Source organism: Bombus terrestris, chromosome 11 (assembly GCF_910591885.1).
Source record: "Bombus terrestris chromosome 11, iyBomTerr1.2, whole genome shotgun sequence".
Lineage (NCBI taxonomy): Eukaryota > Metazoa > Arthropoda > Insecta > Hymenoptera > Apidae > Bombus > Bombus terrestris.
This window is the reverse complement of record NC_063279.1, coordinates 5,391,341-5,411,072: the sequence shown is the minus strand read 5'-3', so window position 1 is coordinate 5,411,072 and position 19,732 is coordinate 5,391,341. Positions and strand designations below refer to the sequence as shown.

General features: G+C 40.9%; 1 protein-coding gene across 4 annotated transcripts in view; it reads right to left on the bottom strand.

Moving 5' to 3' along the window:
* The window catches only part of LOC100646428 (protein-L-histidine N-pros-methyltransferase), a 41,295-nt gene extending 25,198 nt beyond the window's left edge, over window positions 1–16,097 (bottom strand). For 3 of the 4 annotated variants that reach the window (XR_002308178.2, XM_048410240.1, XM_048410239.1), the window contains exons 1-2: window positions 15,722–16,097; window positions 1,558–1,769 (exon numbers count right to left, since the gene is read on the bottom strand). Coding sequence is in view for 3 of the 4 variants with exons in the window: in XM_048410240.1 (XP_048266197.1) it covers window positions 1,558–1,769; window positions 15,722–15,913 (404 nt within the window). In the remaining variant the exon portion in view is untranslated. The remainder of the gene's footprint in view (window positions 1–1,557; window positions 1,770–15,721) is intronic. The other variant, XM_003398796.4, reaches the window with a different exon arrangement.
* Window positions 16,098–19,732: the final 3,635 nt, after the last annotated feature.

The window sequence follows — 19,732 nt, the reverse complement described above, 5'->3', positions numbered from 1 at the left end:
TCAAGACACACCGGATTGCCCTAAAAGATTCTTTCGTTTCACAGGGAAATGACAGATATGGATATGTTCTATCGAAACAAAATGGATCATACGTAATTCGATGAAATAATATAAAACAAAAAATGTGCATCTATTATTTCCCTATAAAACGAAAGAAACTTTTCGGACAACCTAATACTTTCTATAAACGTTAGATATGTTATTTTTCATAAACGCCCAATAAAATCAACCTAACGAAAGAAAATCGCCAAAAATGTATCCCACGATGTACCCTTTATCCAGATATTCCCGTAACGCGTTAATTGCTCAATCCTGCCTACACGGTCTCGAAAATTCGTGCGAGAAAGAAAAAAAGAAGAAAGAAAGCTGCGCATCATTCTAATTCATGAAGCGACCGGCGAGGCTGTCCCGCCTAGTAGCACGCGGATAACCGTGCTGGATTTTAATAAACGGTTCCCCGGTCAATCCCATATACACAGGCGGCACAGTGGATGCGGAGGTGTTTCGCCTGGTAGCTGCCAGGACGACGCGTAGCTCGGGGAGAGGTTAATCACCCGCGTTGGATTTTAATAAACGGTTCGGGGGGCAAACAAAGCTGGTCATCAATAACCATTCCCCTCTCCCTCTACCAGGTACCCCTTGCCACCTGTCTCTATCTCTTTCTTTCTTCTTTCTAGCCCTTCGTTCCCTTCTCTTTCTAACCTGTCTAGCGGCCGAGAAGAGACCCAGCTCGAGAGCCGACCCAGCAACGGGGTACAACCGGCAGAGGAGCCTTTGCCACCAGGTTGTCGAGCCTCATCGGACAGCCAGATAGGCGGAGATCGTATCTGCGTGGTTATTAATTAACCGGCGAGAAGGGAAAGCCTCCTTTCATCACCTCGCAAACGATCTACCTTAGCAAGGCCGAGGCCGAGACCTTGCCCTAGCGAGATGCCAGCAGATTCGCAAAGAGACCCTGTGGATTTTCGGCACTCGCCGAGTATTCGTCGGGGGGCTGTGCTTCCGGTTATGCGAGGAGAAATTGTTCCATGTCGTCGGAAGATCCGAGGGTTTTACGAGAGTCGTAGAGATTATCAGAGTTACCGAGGCTTCTGGATTGTAGCTGTACTCTTGTCGAAGATACGAAAGGCAAATTTCACGCGCTTCGCACGATCCGAGCAAAATCGTTGACGCTTTTTCCAGGTATATTCACGGACGTATCTCGGCGTTTTAATAACCGTGCGTTTAATTTCGTTCCGAGTCTAACGATCTCGGTGGAGACTTTGAACAAATTCTTACATCTCGCGCGTATGTCTAAGCGGAACGTAACATTTTGAAAATCGATGGCATGCATAAAATTTGTATCTTACAATTGGACGAGATAATACAGAATTTGGAACAGTGAGCAGTTCGTTTTACGTGTCGTTAGTTGCTAGTATGCGATGCATGCAGTTTGTATACGGATGAAATTTGCATCGGTAAAAAGATTCGGTTTTTACGACGTTAAACGCGCGGATAATCAAGTCCATTTAACGCGACAATCTTCCAATCTTTCGTGTCGTGGTTTACAGTACTCACCCGTTTATGGAAGTTCGGCTGATGAACCAGGACAGAGCAGATCTTGCCAGAGAATGCCAGGCTTGCAATGGTAAAGAGTCCGATCTCTCGATGGATTTCATTAGGAAGATTTCGGCGGTTCTGTCGGGTTGATCGTGGTGCAGTCCTGTTCCAAGGGGAATCCATAAACGCAGCAAATCATCCCGGATTTTCGTTCTGTCTACCTTATACCACTGCAACAAGGCCAAAAATTACGCGCGTGCGTGTGTGAAATATTTTTCAAACCTAATATAAATACCAATTCTTAAAAGTATCTACTTTCTTTCCTCTATACATACAATTTAGAAGAACGTACGGGTACAAGAAGCGGATACAAACGTTAAACTAATACGACGTTTATGCGACACTGTGTCCGTAAAACGACAATCTAAAAAACATATAGAGACGCAAGAACTAGGTATAAAAATTAAATTACCGATAAGCTATCCTCTGGTCGTTTCGATCGACGTTGAAATCTACCGACAGGATTTTCCTGTGGTCGAACGTAGCGATAATTGTAATACGTTCGAGCAACGACGTACCAAATTATAATTCAAAGGCAGGCTCGTCGCTCCGAAGGAAGCAAGGAACGATCCAAAGCCACGTTCGAGTATCGGGCAGGAATATTTTCAATTTCGCAGGCAATCACGACACGCATCACGTTCCGCGAGACCGCGGCCTCCGCAAAATTTCGCGGTGGGTTAATGCGTCGAAATAAGAGCCGCGGCCCCCTTGCGATTCATTAACATCCCGCAAGGTGTCCGGCAAAAAGTGTTTCTCGCTTCATTATCGGAGCCGCGTATCGCGACATTAACGATATTCCTCCGGTGCCGGCGAACGGTTTCGGTGCGGAACCGCAAAACAGTCGGAGAAGCAATTACGTTGACCGGTCCTCCGCTGGCAGCATCGGTGGCGGCGGTCACCACCACCGGACCATCACCACCGACCATCGCTATGTATATACCATGCCACTACCACTAAGCACCAAGCAACGCCAGCAACGCCAGCAACACCGGCAGCACCGGCACAGTCTGGCTCAGTGTGGCTGTGGTACACGACAGATATCCGATTTCACCGTCAGCTTCCGAGAATGAGAACCAATTACGCGGCCCGGGGCATTAAGGAATCGATCTAATTTGCGCGCGGTGGTGGCTCTTAATGGCGAGCGCCGACCGATGAAATTATACGAAAATGTAATCAACGCGCTTTTTGTCTCGTTTCGCTCCAAGGGCAGGGGCGTAATTAGGAATGCTTTTGCGCCTCGCGACGGGGGACACTTGTTGCTTTCTCTCCCTCACCTTGCCTCTACCTTCCGCCTTCCTCTCTCTCTCTCTCTCTCTCTCTCTCCCTCTTCTCTTTTTCCTTATACGCATCCCTTCTTTTTTCCTCACCAGGCAATCGTCCGTTTTCCTCTCTCGCACTCTTTATTTTTTTGTACGTCCTTTTTTCTCGCTCTCCCACCCCATTATTCCCTGTTCCTCTTTCAGACTCGCAAGTCAAGAGACCTGGAAAAAACGAGGAGAACGACGAAGAAGAAGAAGGTAGGTGGGGAATGGTGAGATGGAAGGACCCGGCCACAGAAGGAGAGTAATTAACGCCGTGGTGCCCAGGTGCGCGGCCCTAAGAAGTCGTTTATGGATTGCTCGGCAGCCGCACCGTACGCGGCCATCAATTAGATTCTCTAATTAAAACAGTCCCTTCTCGGCCCCGGGGAATTAACTCCCGGCAAACCTCTGTAATATTCTGTCGACTCTGTCATCGTCGAGGTCCATAGGGCCCTGGCTATCTCTGATTTCCCAATCTCTTCTTTCTTCTTACTTCTCTCGTATCCTTTTTCTTTTTCCTCTCGTTCTATCGCACGTATTTCGAGCTTGAGTTTTTAAATCGCTTTGCAAGTATGTAATACGATGTTTGTTCGAAGACGTAACGTAAGAAGGCAACGAAGTGCGTATAATTGCAAGATAGAACGGGAAATTTTAAGAAATTTGTTGGACAGTGTTAAAGGGAATTTTTGTTGGATCGTCGTTGCAAGAACGACGAGTACGTCTCGAATAGTATTTCTTCTTTTAAAGACGGATATTTCGTTAAGCGTGACAATTTTTTAGACCAATCCAGAGTAGAATAGATTTAAAGATAATTGTTTACCTGTTGTCGTCGATAAGGAAAATAATTCGATACCATACGCCTTTAATTTTCGAGAGGAGAAACGCGCGAATTTGTACTTGGAAAGTTTTACTCCGCTCGTATTCCTCTGCAACGAGCCATCAACCTTTTTCGCAATGCATTTATATTATTCTCCGACGAAAAGATAGAAATACTGAAACAAGAAGATAGCGAATTTAGCAGACAATAAGCGCAACAAATACGCGAAACAATAGCCTCGGCCAGATTACTCATCTCGAACAACGCCTTAATTAAATTAACCTCAAGTGAAGAAGAACTGGAGAAAGAGACTGCTCGACTCGGGGCCGCATCTGTCGAAGCAATGAATCATGTAACTCGATCATTACTCTAATGAACTCTCGACGACTTTTCCCTGGTAATTGAATTGGAACAGTGACAAAGGGGAGGTGGCCAAGAAGGAATCTGAAAATCAGCAATCTACGCGAGCTACGCGGACGAGAGAAGGAAAGACAGACAGAAGGAGTGGCGTACGATTTTAATTATAGCTGGCAGCATGCATCGCTAATTGCAAGTAGCCAACGTTGCTTCCACCTCCGTCATCACACTTTCATTCGACTTTTTCGCGATTTTTTCGCGACTTTTTCTCACCACGAATTACAAATGGCTACCGAGGTGCTCGTGCGGAGACCGGACAGCATTCCTCTTTGTGTCATTAGTGGCGACTTTCTGCGAGGCAACCGTCGGACAGAGACGGGGCGAAATCGTCGAAGGGAAGGAGCAAAAGGGAATCAGATTCGCGCACCTTCCGTCTAGTCGAGCGCACGCACCAATCGCATCTCTCCACTCGGACAACAAGTAGCCAACTCGGAAATCACGCTCATCTAAATCAACGTCTCGCGTACCACCGACAAACGACACGGACGCCTCGATCTTTCTATACGTATACATATTAAGTATTACGATGCGATGGTACGACCTGTGCATTTGCGTGTTAAAATGAAACGAAAATGATCTATGGAAGGCCGTTGCAACGATGAAAAAGAGAGACACGCATATAAAAAGATATAATTATAGAAATGTAATATAGTTGGAAGATATAAATGTAAAGATATCGCGTAAATAAAATATAATTTTATAAACATCGATCGTAGGGCAGAATGCCGCACTTATTCGAACTTTTACTAACCAAAATGGTTAATTTTCGTTAGGAGATTATTTCCTCCAATTATTTTGCGCATCATAGAGCATCACAGTCTCGTGTTTTTTTCAAATTTGTTCATAACAAACTCGCTTCTTCGTCGTTAGGTTTCAAGCGACCAGCGTAATAAAACGAACGTCTTAATAACAAAGTACTTGCGTAAAAGCGGAAAAGGATGAAAATAAAAAGCAATGCGACAAACGTGCTTGATAATCAGTACTTAAGCTAAGAAAGAAAGAGCAGTTTCACGTCACAGTTCGAGTCTATGAGATCTGTGCGCCTCATCGCGCGAGACTCGTGTTCAACACGCTTCGTGCCGAATGGTTATGTGCCTGTTTATGGCGGTACGCTGTAGTGCATAGGAGAACTTGTGAAACGTAAACTTCGCCGTATAACCCGTGGCACTGTACCTACTATTCCTCGTCAATGGGAGTATTTCAAGGTTACGACATTTTTGACTGTCCTACTTACCTACAGCTTGCTCGTTCCAACGTTACCTCGATACTCTAAGATCAGTCGTTCAACGTCTATCGATAGAGAAGTTTTCGCCTAACGTAACTTTATTTAACTTTCAATTGCTCGTCCGTACGATTTTCCGCAAACTCTCTTTCGTCGACGGATTACTAATAAGTTAATTAACATCGAGAAGAGTTAAGAAGAGCGCGATACACGTACATATATCGTCTGTCTGTGTGTCCAACGATTATACCTCGACGTAGGATCGTCTCTGTCTGCAGCTATCCGGCATTCGTCCAATAAAATGGAATTTTGCCAAGCGTAGATCGAATCGCGAGATCTTGAATCTACATTTCCTTTCTCACTCTCTCAACCATTACGATATCGCGATATATACATAGCATTCGTTTCTCTCAACGAAGCAAGTGTTTCCTCGAGTTTCTTTTTCTGAAAATCTCTCCAGTATTCGGAGATGGAGAGGGGGCCCGAAGCACGCGTAAACCTGGCGTAGGTAAACTGTGAACGATAAACAACGCTCGTCGAGCGGTTTATGCTTTCCGCGAAGAATACTGGGGATGTTTGGTCGCTCGTACGTGGAACTCTTCGAATTCCAGGGTCGTGTTGGATCGCGAGTCAAACGCATTCTCTTCCTGTGCCATTATGTTATACCGGAGGCGGCAGCGGTGGCGGGCGCGAGCCAAGCAGGCGTTATATTGGCGCCGTGGGAGAGAATCGACGCCATCTTTCCAAGTTTCCGAACCTGTCTCGTGATTTCACCGGCGACGACCGAGTGCCACGTCCCCGAGATTAACCGCGCCGATGCAAATGCTACGGATTTTCGAATCGATCGATCCTTCCGATGCTCCTTTCTTCTTCGTCGAACCGCGGTCCGAGACTCGGCGAGCGAGATCGAGCTGTTGCGACAACCTTTTCAAACGGAATACGTCGTTTGTCGTTTATCGTTGCGCAGCTGGCTTGGGATAAGAAATTTCGTTCTCTTTTCCATTCCACGGCAATTAGTTGTTCTGCTTTGCACGGAACTCGTCGAATTTGCTATTCACCTTCGACTAGTTAACCAAGTTCAACGAGTATACTCGTCGTTCGAAATAAAAAGTTACCATTTACTATAAAAACTCACAATTTTAGTAAAAAGTAACGCAAATGACATTTAGCGATATGTTTTCTTTATACTTCCAGTAAAATTATCATCTATTTTACTTAAGACAAAAAGAGTTTGAAAAATGAAAGTTTGATCATTCGATTATTCTCTTTGGTATATCGATTATCCTCTGTATAATATATTGTTTTTTCTAAATTGATTCGATTATTTTCCTCGATGCGTCGGCTACTTCTCAAGTCGTTTTGTGCGCCTTACTTTATTACTTTTTCGTAATTTTCAAGTCTTTAATAACAATACCATTTTTCAACGATGAATTGTTAATTCTTTCCTTCGTCGTTTCGCCTTATTTTTCGTAAAATCTATAATAGGAGGATTTGCCCCGAGATCGACGTGTATACTCGTCGTTGCTTCATTTTATCTGCGCAGCCTGTAAAGGATTTTTGAAGCTAAACTTCGCAATTAACAAGTTAATCGGTAGCATATCCTTGCACCACCTATTCGAACGACGAGTTATCGGTAGTCATCGAGCGACATAAAAATCAGAAAATCAATATTCCATTCGTTAGGTTTCTAATAACAATAAAGACTAATTATCTTTTCTATGCGTTATTGAAAAGCAGCAAGTAAATTTCAATTAATTTCCTCTCTTTCCTTGGGAGAGTATCGAACAAAATTGCGCAAGGGCAGAATGCAGAGATGGTGCCCCTTTTTAGAAGATTCGCACCGTGAACATTTCGAGTGGGGAGTGTTGATTGGAAAAGCAGCGGTGTGCAGAAAGCGTCGGTGTAACTAACCGTGAGGATTTTTCATCGAGATCGACGATCGACTAACGAAGCTGGCCGCGCCTAGAATATCAGTTCGTTTGCGCGAGAAGAGAGGCAATTCGAGTTTCCTAAATCCTCCAGGCTGCCGACATGATCTACGATAACGACGATTCTACATCGAAAATTTTCGTACGTTCGCGAAAATAAATCGAAGAACTACTTGTCTTTATGCTTTTACGAGTGTCGCCTCGTATCCACGTAACGACGTAGCGATAAGCCTATGGAATTTCGCGAAGATCTAACGAAGCTAATCTCGCGAATAGACTGTGAATATTCGTGCATTTAGGACAAATTTAAAGAAGCAAAAATACATAAAACGTGGACGGTATTTTTAAAAGTAAATAAAAAGACAGCTTCGGTAACATGGAAATTAATCGATGGCATATTGAATTCTAGGATTTCTCCAGTACAAAGTATGACTTTTATCGCGTTATTCTCTTGTGGTCTTCGCGTACAATTTTATATAATTCCACGTATATAGGTACATATATATATATATAAACTAACTGTGCAACTGTATAATCATAAAATAAATGTATAATCATATAATAGACATTTACAACTGCAAATAAAATCTAGTAGAAACTAAATAATAATATCTATTCCTCGACATCTAGTCCGACTAAATAAATTTCTAATACTCTCGGATAAATAGTTACGTATCTTGCAAGGTTTTAAGCCAGCGCCGAAGCCACGACCGAACTGGTAGCTAAACCAATCGCAATCAACTATCTTCTTGGACATAGTCTTGCCGCTCAGGAAACAGCTATAACTATTTCGCGAACGATCGTTCTCGAACATGGTCGATTCGAAATTATTTGTAAGCGCTATCCGCGATGATGCAAAATGAATCGGATCGTTATCAGACAGCGCATCATGCAGACGTATACGTAGCTACGTATAGGACGTTCCAGAAAGGAAGTTTGATGCCAAACTTTCGAAGCACGTGGTATTCGTCGAATCGACCAAACACTCTCCATAAAAGGAAGTTTTATTTATACGTTTAAGACAGCTATTCGTACAAACGCTATGTTTTGTACGTATCAAGCAAACGTTTCCTATAGATAGATCGGCTTGAAATTCGACCGATATAATCGCGATATAGTTTCTTTATAGGGTTAATGAAGTTTCAAACGTACGATATACGGCAGATAATAATCTCACCGATGAGAAAGTCTCACGACACCAAGACTAACGATATTTGGACCAACGTCCGAGCGCTCATTTGCTCCTTCTCACGAGCGCTGTGTACGTACTTTCCACGTTTGGCATAACTTTCTGAAACACCCTGTATAAGCAAGTACGTATACCCACACGGATGGAACCGATATAATCGTTTGGAGTCCCTTTGGTTGGCGCGAGACGCGATCGATCATGCGTGAAACGGCTGGAAGAGCACTCTCTGGTTACGTATCTACTCTCTGTACGTTCCTCGACTTACCGGTGGTGCCCCAGAGGAATATTTCGAGAACGAGCCGATAACGATCTGTGTCCGTCCCGCGGCTTCGTTATCCGATCCGTATAGCCGCGTAAAATAACTTGCAAATTACGATGTGTGCGGCTCGACCGTCTCATCGTCCCCTTTCTCGGCCTTTTTTCAACAGGCTTTCCAACGTTTTCCACGGCTTTTATGACAGCCTTCTTCTTCTTCCCTCGCTTCGCTTCATCGATAGGTCCGTGTTCACGTACGGAAAGGACTATCGTATTCTCTCGTACATCCATAATATCTCTTCCTTTTCTCCGCGATATCCACGAGCCGTTCGTAAGCCGTTGATATTTATTTTACTCGTTCTTCTTTTTCTCTTGGTTTTTAACTTTTTTCCCCTCTGCCCCTTGCTTTTCGTTTCCTTTACTTCTTTGTTCTTCGGGAGGAACGATATCGCGATGCTTTTGTCGAAGCCACGATAAGTATACGGTGCGCGCGAAAATCTTCCGTACACTCGCTAATTTAGCTTGTCGCGAAGGATAACACCTTGCGCGCGGCAATCTCGTTTTACCAACTATTTCGTATTACCAACTATTTCACTCTGAGCCTTCGTAGCGATGAATCTCCTCTACGTTTATCGGTCGAAGCTGCCACGCTAACGAGAGGAGGATCCGAAATGTTGCTTTTCGATCTTGATCTTAGTCCCGCGGGCTTCGCTAGAGCAGAATCTTTATCGCTGCACGTAGAACCGCGCATGTGGTTGTTTAATAGTTTCAAAGATGCGAACCTCAGAACGAAACGGTGTTTCTCTGGATACCGAGACGGTTATCGCGACTAATCAGATTTTAGCGTGTCGAAAGCTTGCAAAGATTGAATTTTTTCTTTTATCTGTGATCGAGAGGATTACACTTTCCTGGTAGTAAAAAGATAAGCAAGTACCGAAGTTAATCATGAATTCTGCTTAAAGGTAACGAGTGCTCGATTAGATATCTGTGTCTTTCTATTTTTACAGTAGAACAGATATTAGTTACGGTTGTTTGATCTTTTATTAGGCCAAGTTACCTGGAAGTTATGCATCCTTCTGCCCATATCCTTCAAACTTGATTTCATCCATTTATTTGTTTCGATACTGTCGATCGAGATTTCGAGTTGTCACTGATTTTCGAATTTCGAATTAAAAGAAAGAAAGAAAGAAAACGACAGTCGATCGTAACGTTCCTTTTTCACGAGCAAATCAAATTCTGATCATTATTATTCTATGGATTCGCGCGAGTAAAGATATATTCCTAGTTTCTTTCGGATTTCCTATCACCTTACAAATAGGATGGTATTTTTTCAACGTTTCACTTGATATTTCTTATCTACCTACGATTGAATTTAATATATTAAATTACGTTTAAATAAAGACAAGTTGCGTGCAATATTTTTTGTCGTCAAAGGCATTCGTCAAAGCTGAGCCTGGAAAGTAAGACAAAATTTCTCTGAATCTATCGTTACTTTACGAAATTACCAGATCGAGTACCGATTTAAACGTCACTTACGTCGACACATTCGGTATACTCTCGCAGAATTCGAAATATACCTATCGCGTCAATTTTGATCTACTTTCACGGGGCAATAGCAACTCGTTATTGCGTGTGAAACGTAAAGTGTCTGGTCGACGATTTCAGAGACTTAAGTGGTTGAAATGATACACCTTACGAAGTGTTAATAAAACTTGAATTGACCAGGACGAAGGCGGTACAAGCGGGCCTGTTGGTAGATCCCGAATCACAGGATCCGATCCGGTTTACATGATATTTTTTGCTAATTGATTCCTGTTCGTAATGGCACCAACGTCGCACAATAACGAGTGCCTGATAGTTATCGTACGTGCGTAGAGTTACAAACAGAAACTTTTTATTGCCACGATACCATACATTAACGATTTTTAGTGATCGAAGAGCTTCTGATCTTCTGTAATCTTCTAATAACGATGTTTAGATAAAAAGAAGAACGCGAAATTGCTCGACAGAAAGATACATTCGCCATCGAATAATTTATACAATTGTTTCATTAACTTAACCTCGACGCGTAGCTGGAGATTACGAGTCGAACCTTGTACGTCGTTAATTCCCAAAAATCAGCGACTCGAGTTACAGCCAAAGGTTCACCGACGTTGTTACGAAGCGTAGCAAATGCAAAAGAAATCTCTAGCAAGAACGAAAAAAGAAAAGTATGCCAGGCTAACGTTCCTTATCGCTCGTTGCTTTTTCACGGTCTATGCTCGACGAAAAGCCGGCGCGGAAGAAATCAGCAAAAATGCGAAATACCAAAAGAGCCGGGAGGGACGGGCCTAATGAAATCCTTCGTTTCACCGAGTCTCGTCTTGGAACCGTGCCTTTTTTTGCCCCGCGACTTTCAAATCGGTCGGCGGCACCGGCCCCCTCGCATCGGCAACTCGCGTCTCGTGCGCAAGAAGTTCGGCGACAAAGCGTATCGTGTACGGCGAACAAGAATTCTGCCGAATGGATCGGCGTTCACGGTGGAAACCGGTATCCCGCGTACGAATAAAGACATAAATACGACTTGTTCGGTCGATCGAGCGTCGATCTACGCTGCAGAAATCAGTTTTTCGGCCGGTGGATCCACTGCGCACGCATGCTCGCGCACACGACGCACGCCCGCGATTATACGACTTGATAAACGAAGATCCACCGACCATACGGATTTATCGCGGTCCCGACAACATCTTTCGCGATTCTTCATCGTGAAAGTGCCGCGAAAGATCCTAGATCTCGCTTTATGTTCGTGAACGATAGTCGTATTCATCGTTGGTCGTTCTTTTCTCGAAACAATACCATCGCGCGCGAACGATAACGCACGGTATACTCGTCTTTGTTCCTCTCTAGATTCGTTCGTTGTACCGCGCTCTGCTACTGCGTCGCGTAACAACTATCGCGACTCGATAGTATTTACAGTGTCGTTATTTAGTCTGAGCCATGCTTGTCACGTGCTATTCTCCGCTGTTAAGTATGTACGTATGTACGTATATGCCCGGTCTTTGTATTTATCGTATGTGAGATTTATCTCGAAGAACGCTTCGAAGTCTATGAATACGCGCTCGCGTATACATTATGTATATTTATTTTTGTCGTTTGCGGTTTTTTATGCTATTTGGATGGAGATGACGAATCGCTCGACCGTCCACTTGTTTTGTACATTGTCACTCGTGTTTGTTTTGATTTTTTCGGCCGTCGTACGGTGTCCGATTTCGTCAGAGATAACATCGAGACGAACTGTCGCAACACGGGCTACGATACAATACGCTACAGTATTCGTTGATGGTTAACTAATTTAAATAAATGATTTTATTAAACTTTTAGACTTTGTTATATATACGTTATATGTAATAGGCACGTATGTTTCTTGTATTAAAAATTGTCCGAGATAGCTAGCCTTTAAACTCTGTTATGTTGCGTGTCACGACAAGAAAATATTATTACAGTTTGACGTAAGAGACGAGTTACTGTTAGAATTCTTAATGTGGCACGCGACGAACGATCATGAATAATACGACGGACAAATATTCCCGAAGAGTAATCTAAAAGTATCTTTTTTAAATTACAGTAGTATCGTATACGATATTATGTTCTAAAAAATCAATTGAAATTCACTTGAAATTAATATTCGCGAAGTAACGTTTCACTGATAACGTAAAGGACGTAAATAGCAATCGTTCTTCGGATACTTGACCATTATGGTACACGTCATAGTTAAATTTAACTCGCCATAACACAATTCCGTTTAAATTAGCATCTACTTCAAAACATATCATTATAACACGAACCTCAAGAAAAAAAGACAAGTCTTTGGAAAATATACTCTTCGTGTTTTGCGTTCAAAAATAACATCTTCCTCTCAGATCGTACATAATATTTACATTCTTGGAACGTATCATCTTATGTTGCGTAAGCGCAACCTCTTTCGTTGATCCAAAATTTTTAATAATTTCAAAATCCATATTCATAATTGCCCGCATGTCCGATATAAATTATTATGAAATATCTTTCGAGATTCCTTGATTTCTAATTCACATTCACACAACTATAATATCGTCTAAGTATACTTGTACAGTAGCTACTATAAAGTCTCCTGGGCCACGAACGACATACTTGGCCATGCAATTTCATTCGTGTAATTCGTTAAATATTTCATCCATAATACACCAAATGATCTACTTACATTCGCGACGACGTCGCGACGCACCGCGAACGTAAAGGGGTTAAACTTAAAATCGCGTCTCGTAGTTACCAGTTGGGCCTCATCAAGCAAACAGAGAAATTCTATTTAACATGGTCAAAGCGAATCGTCATTAGCCTCGCCGAAGTTGCTCGCAATCAGGACTTCTCTTTGCCACACTTCACGAAGGTAATAAACATTATTATCACGAGCGTTGCTGTTATTATTACGAGCGAGCTCGAGATACGCGTGTTTCGCAAGCTGCCGTGAACTGGTTGACGACAGCACCGAGGACGAGTTAAAATTCCTAAGAAATGGGACACGTTGTTTAGGCTACGGGGTGTAAAAGTACGGAAACGTCTTTCGATGGTAGTTGTCTCGGTTGCAGGAGTTTTCTCTTTCTTCCCCTCAGGAGTCTCATCCATCAGTTACTTAATATTTCAAAGCAGCGTTCCACGCGACCCTCTTTCTCTCTATTTTTCCATCTCTTTCCTTAGAGGAGGATCCGCGAGGAAACGAACGGCGCCGCCAGTCTTTTAAAAACCTTAAAACACCACCGGGTCGACGCATCCACGTCACTCGGTCTGAGAGTAAAGTTTTCAGACTGCTCAGGGATATTAGGCGATGGCAGGCACAGAGAACTACCTAGTGCTACGCAAGGAGAGAGGAAAGGGTCGGGAGAGAGGAAGAGAGAGAGAGAGAGAGAGAGAAGGTGAAGCGACGTCTCGCCTCGATTTCGGTCGGCAGGGGGTTGAGGCAAATCTCGCGGGGGCGTCCCTCCGCACGAATTTCAAATTTCTCGTTTCACGCGACCGAATGGGATTCTTCCCTTTTCCTGCGAGCACCTGCTCGAGCGAGCGGCCCTCCGAATCGATTTGCTCTCTGTCGCACGCGAAAGGTTCTCGCAAACACCGATAAAAGCTTCTTTCTTCCGCTAGATGAATAAATACGCGATCGGACGCGCCAGTCGACTTTCTGCGGATTTCCAACCTATGCTAGCTACGTAATGGAAAACGTAAAGAGGTGTGTTTCTTTTTTTCTCGTTTTCCTTCTGGCCGCCTGTGAAACGATATAGATGTAAAGGACGCGTTCGAGATTGTTGTACGAAGGCATGTTCGAAGCTGAGAATAAGTTCAAAGGGAAGAATGGTAGGCGAAAACTCTTCGAGACGTTACTTTCCTGTGAAATTTGTAAATTCGTTTGGTACGATACTAAGGAAAAATCTGCTCAATTTTGTAGGAAGAATTGAACGTGTATTTAAGTTCTGCGTTCTACTTCCAGGCTTAGATTATATAAAATATGCGTCTGTTCGTAAATTTTGAAGAATTCAAGCGATTAATTGAACAATACCTCGTCATTTAAATTTAACTGACTTTACAAAAAATTAAATACCTTTCCTATAAGAAATACAATCATTGAACTGACGATAATACCGAGTATACATCTATTATAAATAAATATTGCTTGTCACAGTCTCGTTAAAGTACCTAACAGAAAGTTAAACATTACACGTAACTGCTAATTTCAAAATATTTCAAAACCAACCACTATCGGTCACAGGAATTTTATGCTTTCGTCGTCTTAATTTTTTGCATTTCCAAATTCAATTTTTCTCGCAAGAGCGAATTTTACGTTTTAATCTTACTTTATGGTAAAATTAAAAATCTGTTCCTTCCGAACTATACCATTATTTTCAATGTTCCTTGTAATCATGTAGCATGAGTAACGACGAATCGAAACGCGAACCATCACACGCTGTTGTCGGTATTAATAGATTGAACGTTTGAAGTTGTGTAACTAGCAACTAGCGCTGTTAGTAGGTTCCAAGTTGGCAGACTTTTGTCTTGTGATCGTTTTCATAGATTCAACGCGATCAACGGTCTCGGCATGATCGCTCGTGACTTCGAGGAGTTGAATTGAAGGCAACCATAAAGATATAATTATAAATAGAGCGAGGCAAGACGCTCGGACGGTGTTCGGAACTGGCGTTTGAAGATGTTTCAGGAATATCGAGAACGTAATTATCCTGTAATTACTGAGCATGCTCTTGACTCTTGAGTAGCGTCGTTCGCGGAATGAGAGGGCAGTCAGTGGTTGGCCTTGTGCGGTAATTGTACTAATTATTACTGCTCTCCTCGCTCTCTCCCCCTTGCTTTCGCCTTAGTGGCTACTTCCTCCCCCGACAACCCAATTACCCTGCTGGCCCGTGCGCCACTCGGAATTTACTAAGACCAGATTCAAGAGACCCTTCATTCACGGAAAAAGAAATTTCTCCTCGACGTTATTTTAATTAAACGCGACTAAGGTCGACACCGAACATATCTCTAGTTATCCATCAAATAATACGAAAATAAACGCGCGAATCAGTTGCATTCCAAATTTTGCTATCTTATCTGACCTACCAAACAAATCTTACTTTTCAATATAGCACGATCAAACCTGTATCGAATTTGAAACGGCCAAATTCGTTACGTGAAGCGATAACATGAATTTCCCTTACAATGTTGAAATACATATATATATACATCTATATACATTGAAAATAAATTCATCGTAAAATTAATATAACAGTTGTAGTAATGTTTAGAAAATCGGTTAAATAAAAATGTAATGTAGTTGCGTTATTTTAGCTGGAAGCACTATTACGTATCTACGGTCCTGAGGCCACTGACGTGACCTCAGGCGGCGATACGAAGAACGGAGTACGCGCGGGTTGGGTACAGATATGTATGCAGGGGATTGAATAGGAAATGTAACCTATTTACGTTAATATTTACCTGGGTTTTGTCGTACGCTTCGAGCTGTTCATCCGCCTTCTGCTTATCATAAAGTAACCTGGCGAGGCTCCCATGTGGTCTATAACTTCTTACGGCTCTACTCGTGAGTGAATCCTGATTGACAGCGGAACAGGTAGTCAAATCCTTGACGTTGCAGGTGCACCGTGGTACAGGCACGTCCACACCCGCCATGCCCACGAGGAGCACGTTAATGACTGCTGGTCACCACACGCGCATCATATGACCATATCCGATACCCAACACTGTAATCTCACAGCTAACACTTTGGTATATGAACAAGAAAAATACGAAAGATGACGCAGTTCACGTAAACACGTCTAGCACGTGGCCATGTTGGCGATAGTGGCGGCGACTACAGGTTGATTAGCGAATTACGTTTCCCGTAAGCAGCTACAGTCGACGATGTAGGAATACGGATGATGTTTAAACCATCGACGATTTTCGGGGGAAATATGATATTCGACACGTGTATTTATCTTTCACTTATATAATATAAAGCCAGAACGATTTCAATAATTTCGCAAGTAAAATAATAATTCTCGATTGAAATGCTTCATTAAGAAGACTTGAGTTTCATGAATGGTGCTTGATAATACGTCGATAAATCTGCGGAAATAAACCATTGCGACGATTATACGACTGTTACGAGACTATTGTTTATAACTAATCTTCGTTATAATTGATTTCTGAGAGTCTTTGGAAAATTTTATATTTTTATACTGTTATTAACGACAATTACTTACTATTTATATGATTATATATGCTTTCTTTATTTATATGGTACAATACAGACTGAAGTATAGCTATAGCATAATATAATACCAACAATAGCAAATGATACTTATTAAAAAATACTGATAAGCACACTGATTAAAAAAATTTAGGTGACGAGAACATTGACGACTGCACAATGTCTTCGCAATTAAATTCCATTCCTTTAAGCCGTATGGTTTAATTCACACCTAACCTTGATTTGAATCTCATTTCAATGCGGTTCTTAATAGACTTAATAGATTCTAAGTGGAAAAGAGAATGCACGATCTCTTTGTTGAAGTATGAGACAAAGGTAGCGAAAGAATAGTGATTGAGAACAAGAAAGTATGCAAGCGCGAATGCGAGGAAGAAAAGGACGTATACGAGAAAAAGACAGTGAAATGAATAGAGGTTAAAGAACGCGTCGAGGAGAATCGCGGAACATCGACGTAGTTCTTGACAGTGGACATAAACATACCAGTTCGTATTGTGAGTCATAAGACATATATATATACATATATATATACATACATATGTACTTCACTGGTGATCATGTATTCTAATATTATTTTAGTTATTTTATAATTGATATTCTTGTCATTTTAGCAATTAATTAAAAATATTAGAAGTTGCACGATCTATGGTTACATAAAATTAAATTATTTAATTTTTAACGAGTACTATAGATGACGTTGATGGCGTTTCTCAACAACTGCTGATGGGTCCCATTTATAACTACTGTAAGCACACGTCTTGACGCTATCTTTTTCATCGGTGTTGTCACCCCAAAGAATTTTACTGTCATACATAAAAGTTTTACGTGATATAAATACGCCTTAGAGAAAATTTCTTGTACACCGGAGTGCATCGATGAATATTTCAAATACCATATTGACGTACTGCGCGCGCGCGCACGCGGACGTTTCTTTCTCCCTTATGCTCCCCATATCGAGTACTGATAATTCATTAATTTATGATAAGCTAGCCTCTCGCCTACAACCTGCATCTCTCCCACCTCACCCCATAAATCATTTTCGCCGCTGACATTAATTGCACGCCGCCCCTCGTTACTGGGAGAAATGAGATTTTTTTAATTGGCAAATTTTTCACCGTAGCTGACACTGTGACACCCTCTCTTGGGGTTATCATTTCTTTTTTCGTATTGCGATTACATCACGCAAAAGGATGTGTATGTGTTTTATATGATATATATATTTTTTTTATATGAAATATTTTCCTTTTTTGCACCTATGATGACCATGATTTTTAGTTTATTACTAAATGTAATAAAAATACTGAGATTATATATTAATGCATTTTAAATACATAAGATAAGAAAAGTCGAAGTGAAAGTAAAATGACAGAATGAAAACTGTATGTGTCAAATATAATTTTAAAGATATATATATATATATATTTGTTTAGATGATCTGCAAACCATTAGTTATATAAATTCAAAGCTGAAGAAAAAGATAAAAGACTATCAGTTCGAAATTAATAATCCATTAATCCAATTAAAAATTTTAATGACGGTGATGTGTTGTGATAAACTTCACGTGCGATATATTTAGTACGAATACTTAAGGGTATTATCTTATTTACTAAATAATCTTAATCTCTTAAACAACTGACAATACGATATCTTTATGTGAGCAAAAAATGTAATGATAATGATAATGAAAGTTCTCGAGTTGTACAGGAAATCGCAACATTTTCATGAAACTATTCGTCTCGTGTACAATACTGTACTTAATTTTACGATCTTTTTTTCAAGTGGTTTATTAGATTCCGAAGCGCGTTGAATCGCGAAAGGTTAAAGAAGGATGCTGCCGCGGTGAGTTGTGTGAGCTCTAACTTGTCCGCGACATGTTTGGACTGTGACCGTCACTTAAAGCTTAAACATGTGGTGCACGTGTCTCCCTTACAAAGCACGCCGTGCCACCGTCCCATGCTACATTCCACCGATTCGAATCCCTAATCTTCCCTCCGGCTATTCAGAAGTTTCACATACGTCAGGTACTTAAGGAGCTGGACATTAGTGTAACGATATCGTATTCTATTTTTTTTTTACCCAATGAAGACGATGTACACGACAGTGATCGTGCTACTCACTTATATTTGACGAGTAAAAAGAAAGAACAGAGTTTCGCAGCACAATTTATATGAAAAAAATTTGTTTGTTGTACTTTGATCTACCAATACAGGAACAAGGTTCAATAAATCTTACTACAATTCTGTAATATTACCAAAAAATTCCCTATATTCTAAACAAATGGTTAGAAATGATATTTTTCTCTATTAACCATCTGTTTATAATATTCACAACATTAAATTTTAAAGAAAAAATAGTATTTTTAGGCGGAAATGGAGAGTTTTGTCGTTTAGAAAAGGTGAACATTTTAAAATACTGATCTAATATTAAGATATCACTGAAATTTATCTCTCGTCGAGTAATTAAGAAAGATTAATAGCCTGTGTATGGATATCGACACGATAGCTAATAATTAGCAGTTTACAGCTGACTAGATTAAGTTCCTCGTAGACAAGTTTCCGTAAATGTTCCAAATGTCACGCGTTTGTACGGAAATTTACATAACTTTCGCTACCGCAATGTGAAACGGCAATTAGTTCCTTATCAAATATTGCATCATACTTTTCTGGTTTTAATTTTTAGTACCGTTCTATAGCATATGCGAATAAAACTTTATAAGTTATTTTTAAGTATGTGAAACCTTGATCTTTTCGTTTTATTCATAAATTCGAAATTTCAAAATTATTTAAACAATGTTATTGAAGTATTCTATAATTTTCTTAAGTGAACGCGGTTGGACGACATTAAGTTAACTACAAATCAGAAACGATTAAACTAAAATCCTTTATTCATGAGAAAGTGATTTAAAACGTTTATGCGAACGGGGTAACTGCTGAAAGCACCAGTTGAAAATGTCAAGGTAAGAATACTAATAGCTTATATGTATAAAATAATTCATTCTAAAACAATGTAAGACACACTAATTTTCACGTAGGTAATATTTACTCCATAATATAATATGATTGTATCCGTTATTTCTATAATTCATACAAATTATCACACTTTTTATTGTTATTTATATTTAGTAATATATATATTCGAAATTAAATAGCTTTGCATATTGACGGCAAAAATTAATGTCACCTGAAATTCATTTGCAATAATGCAAGAGAGTATTCTTATAATTAATTATACTTGAAAGGTAC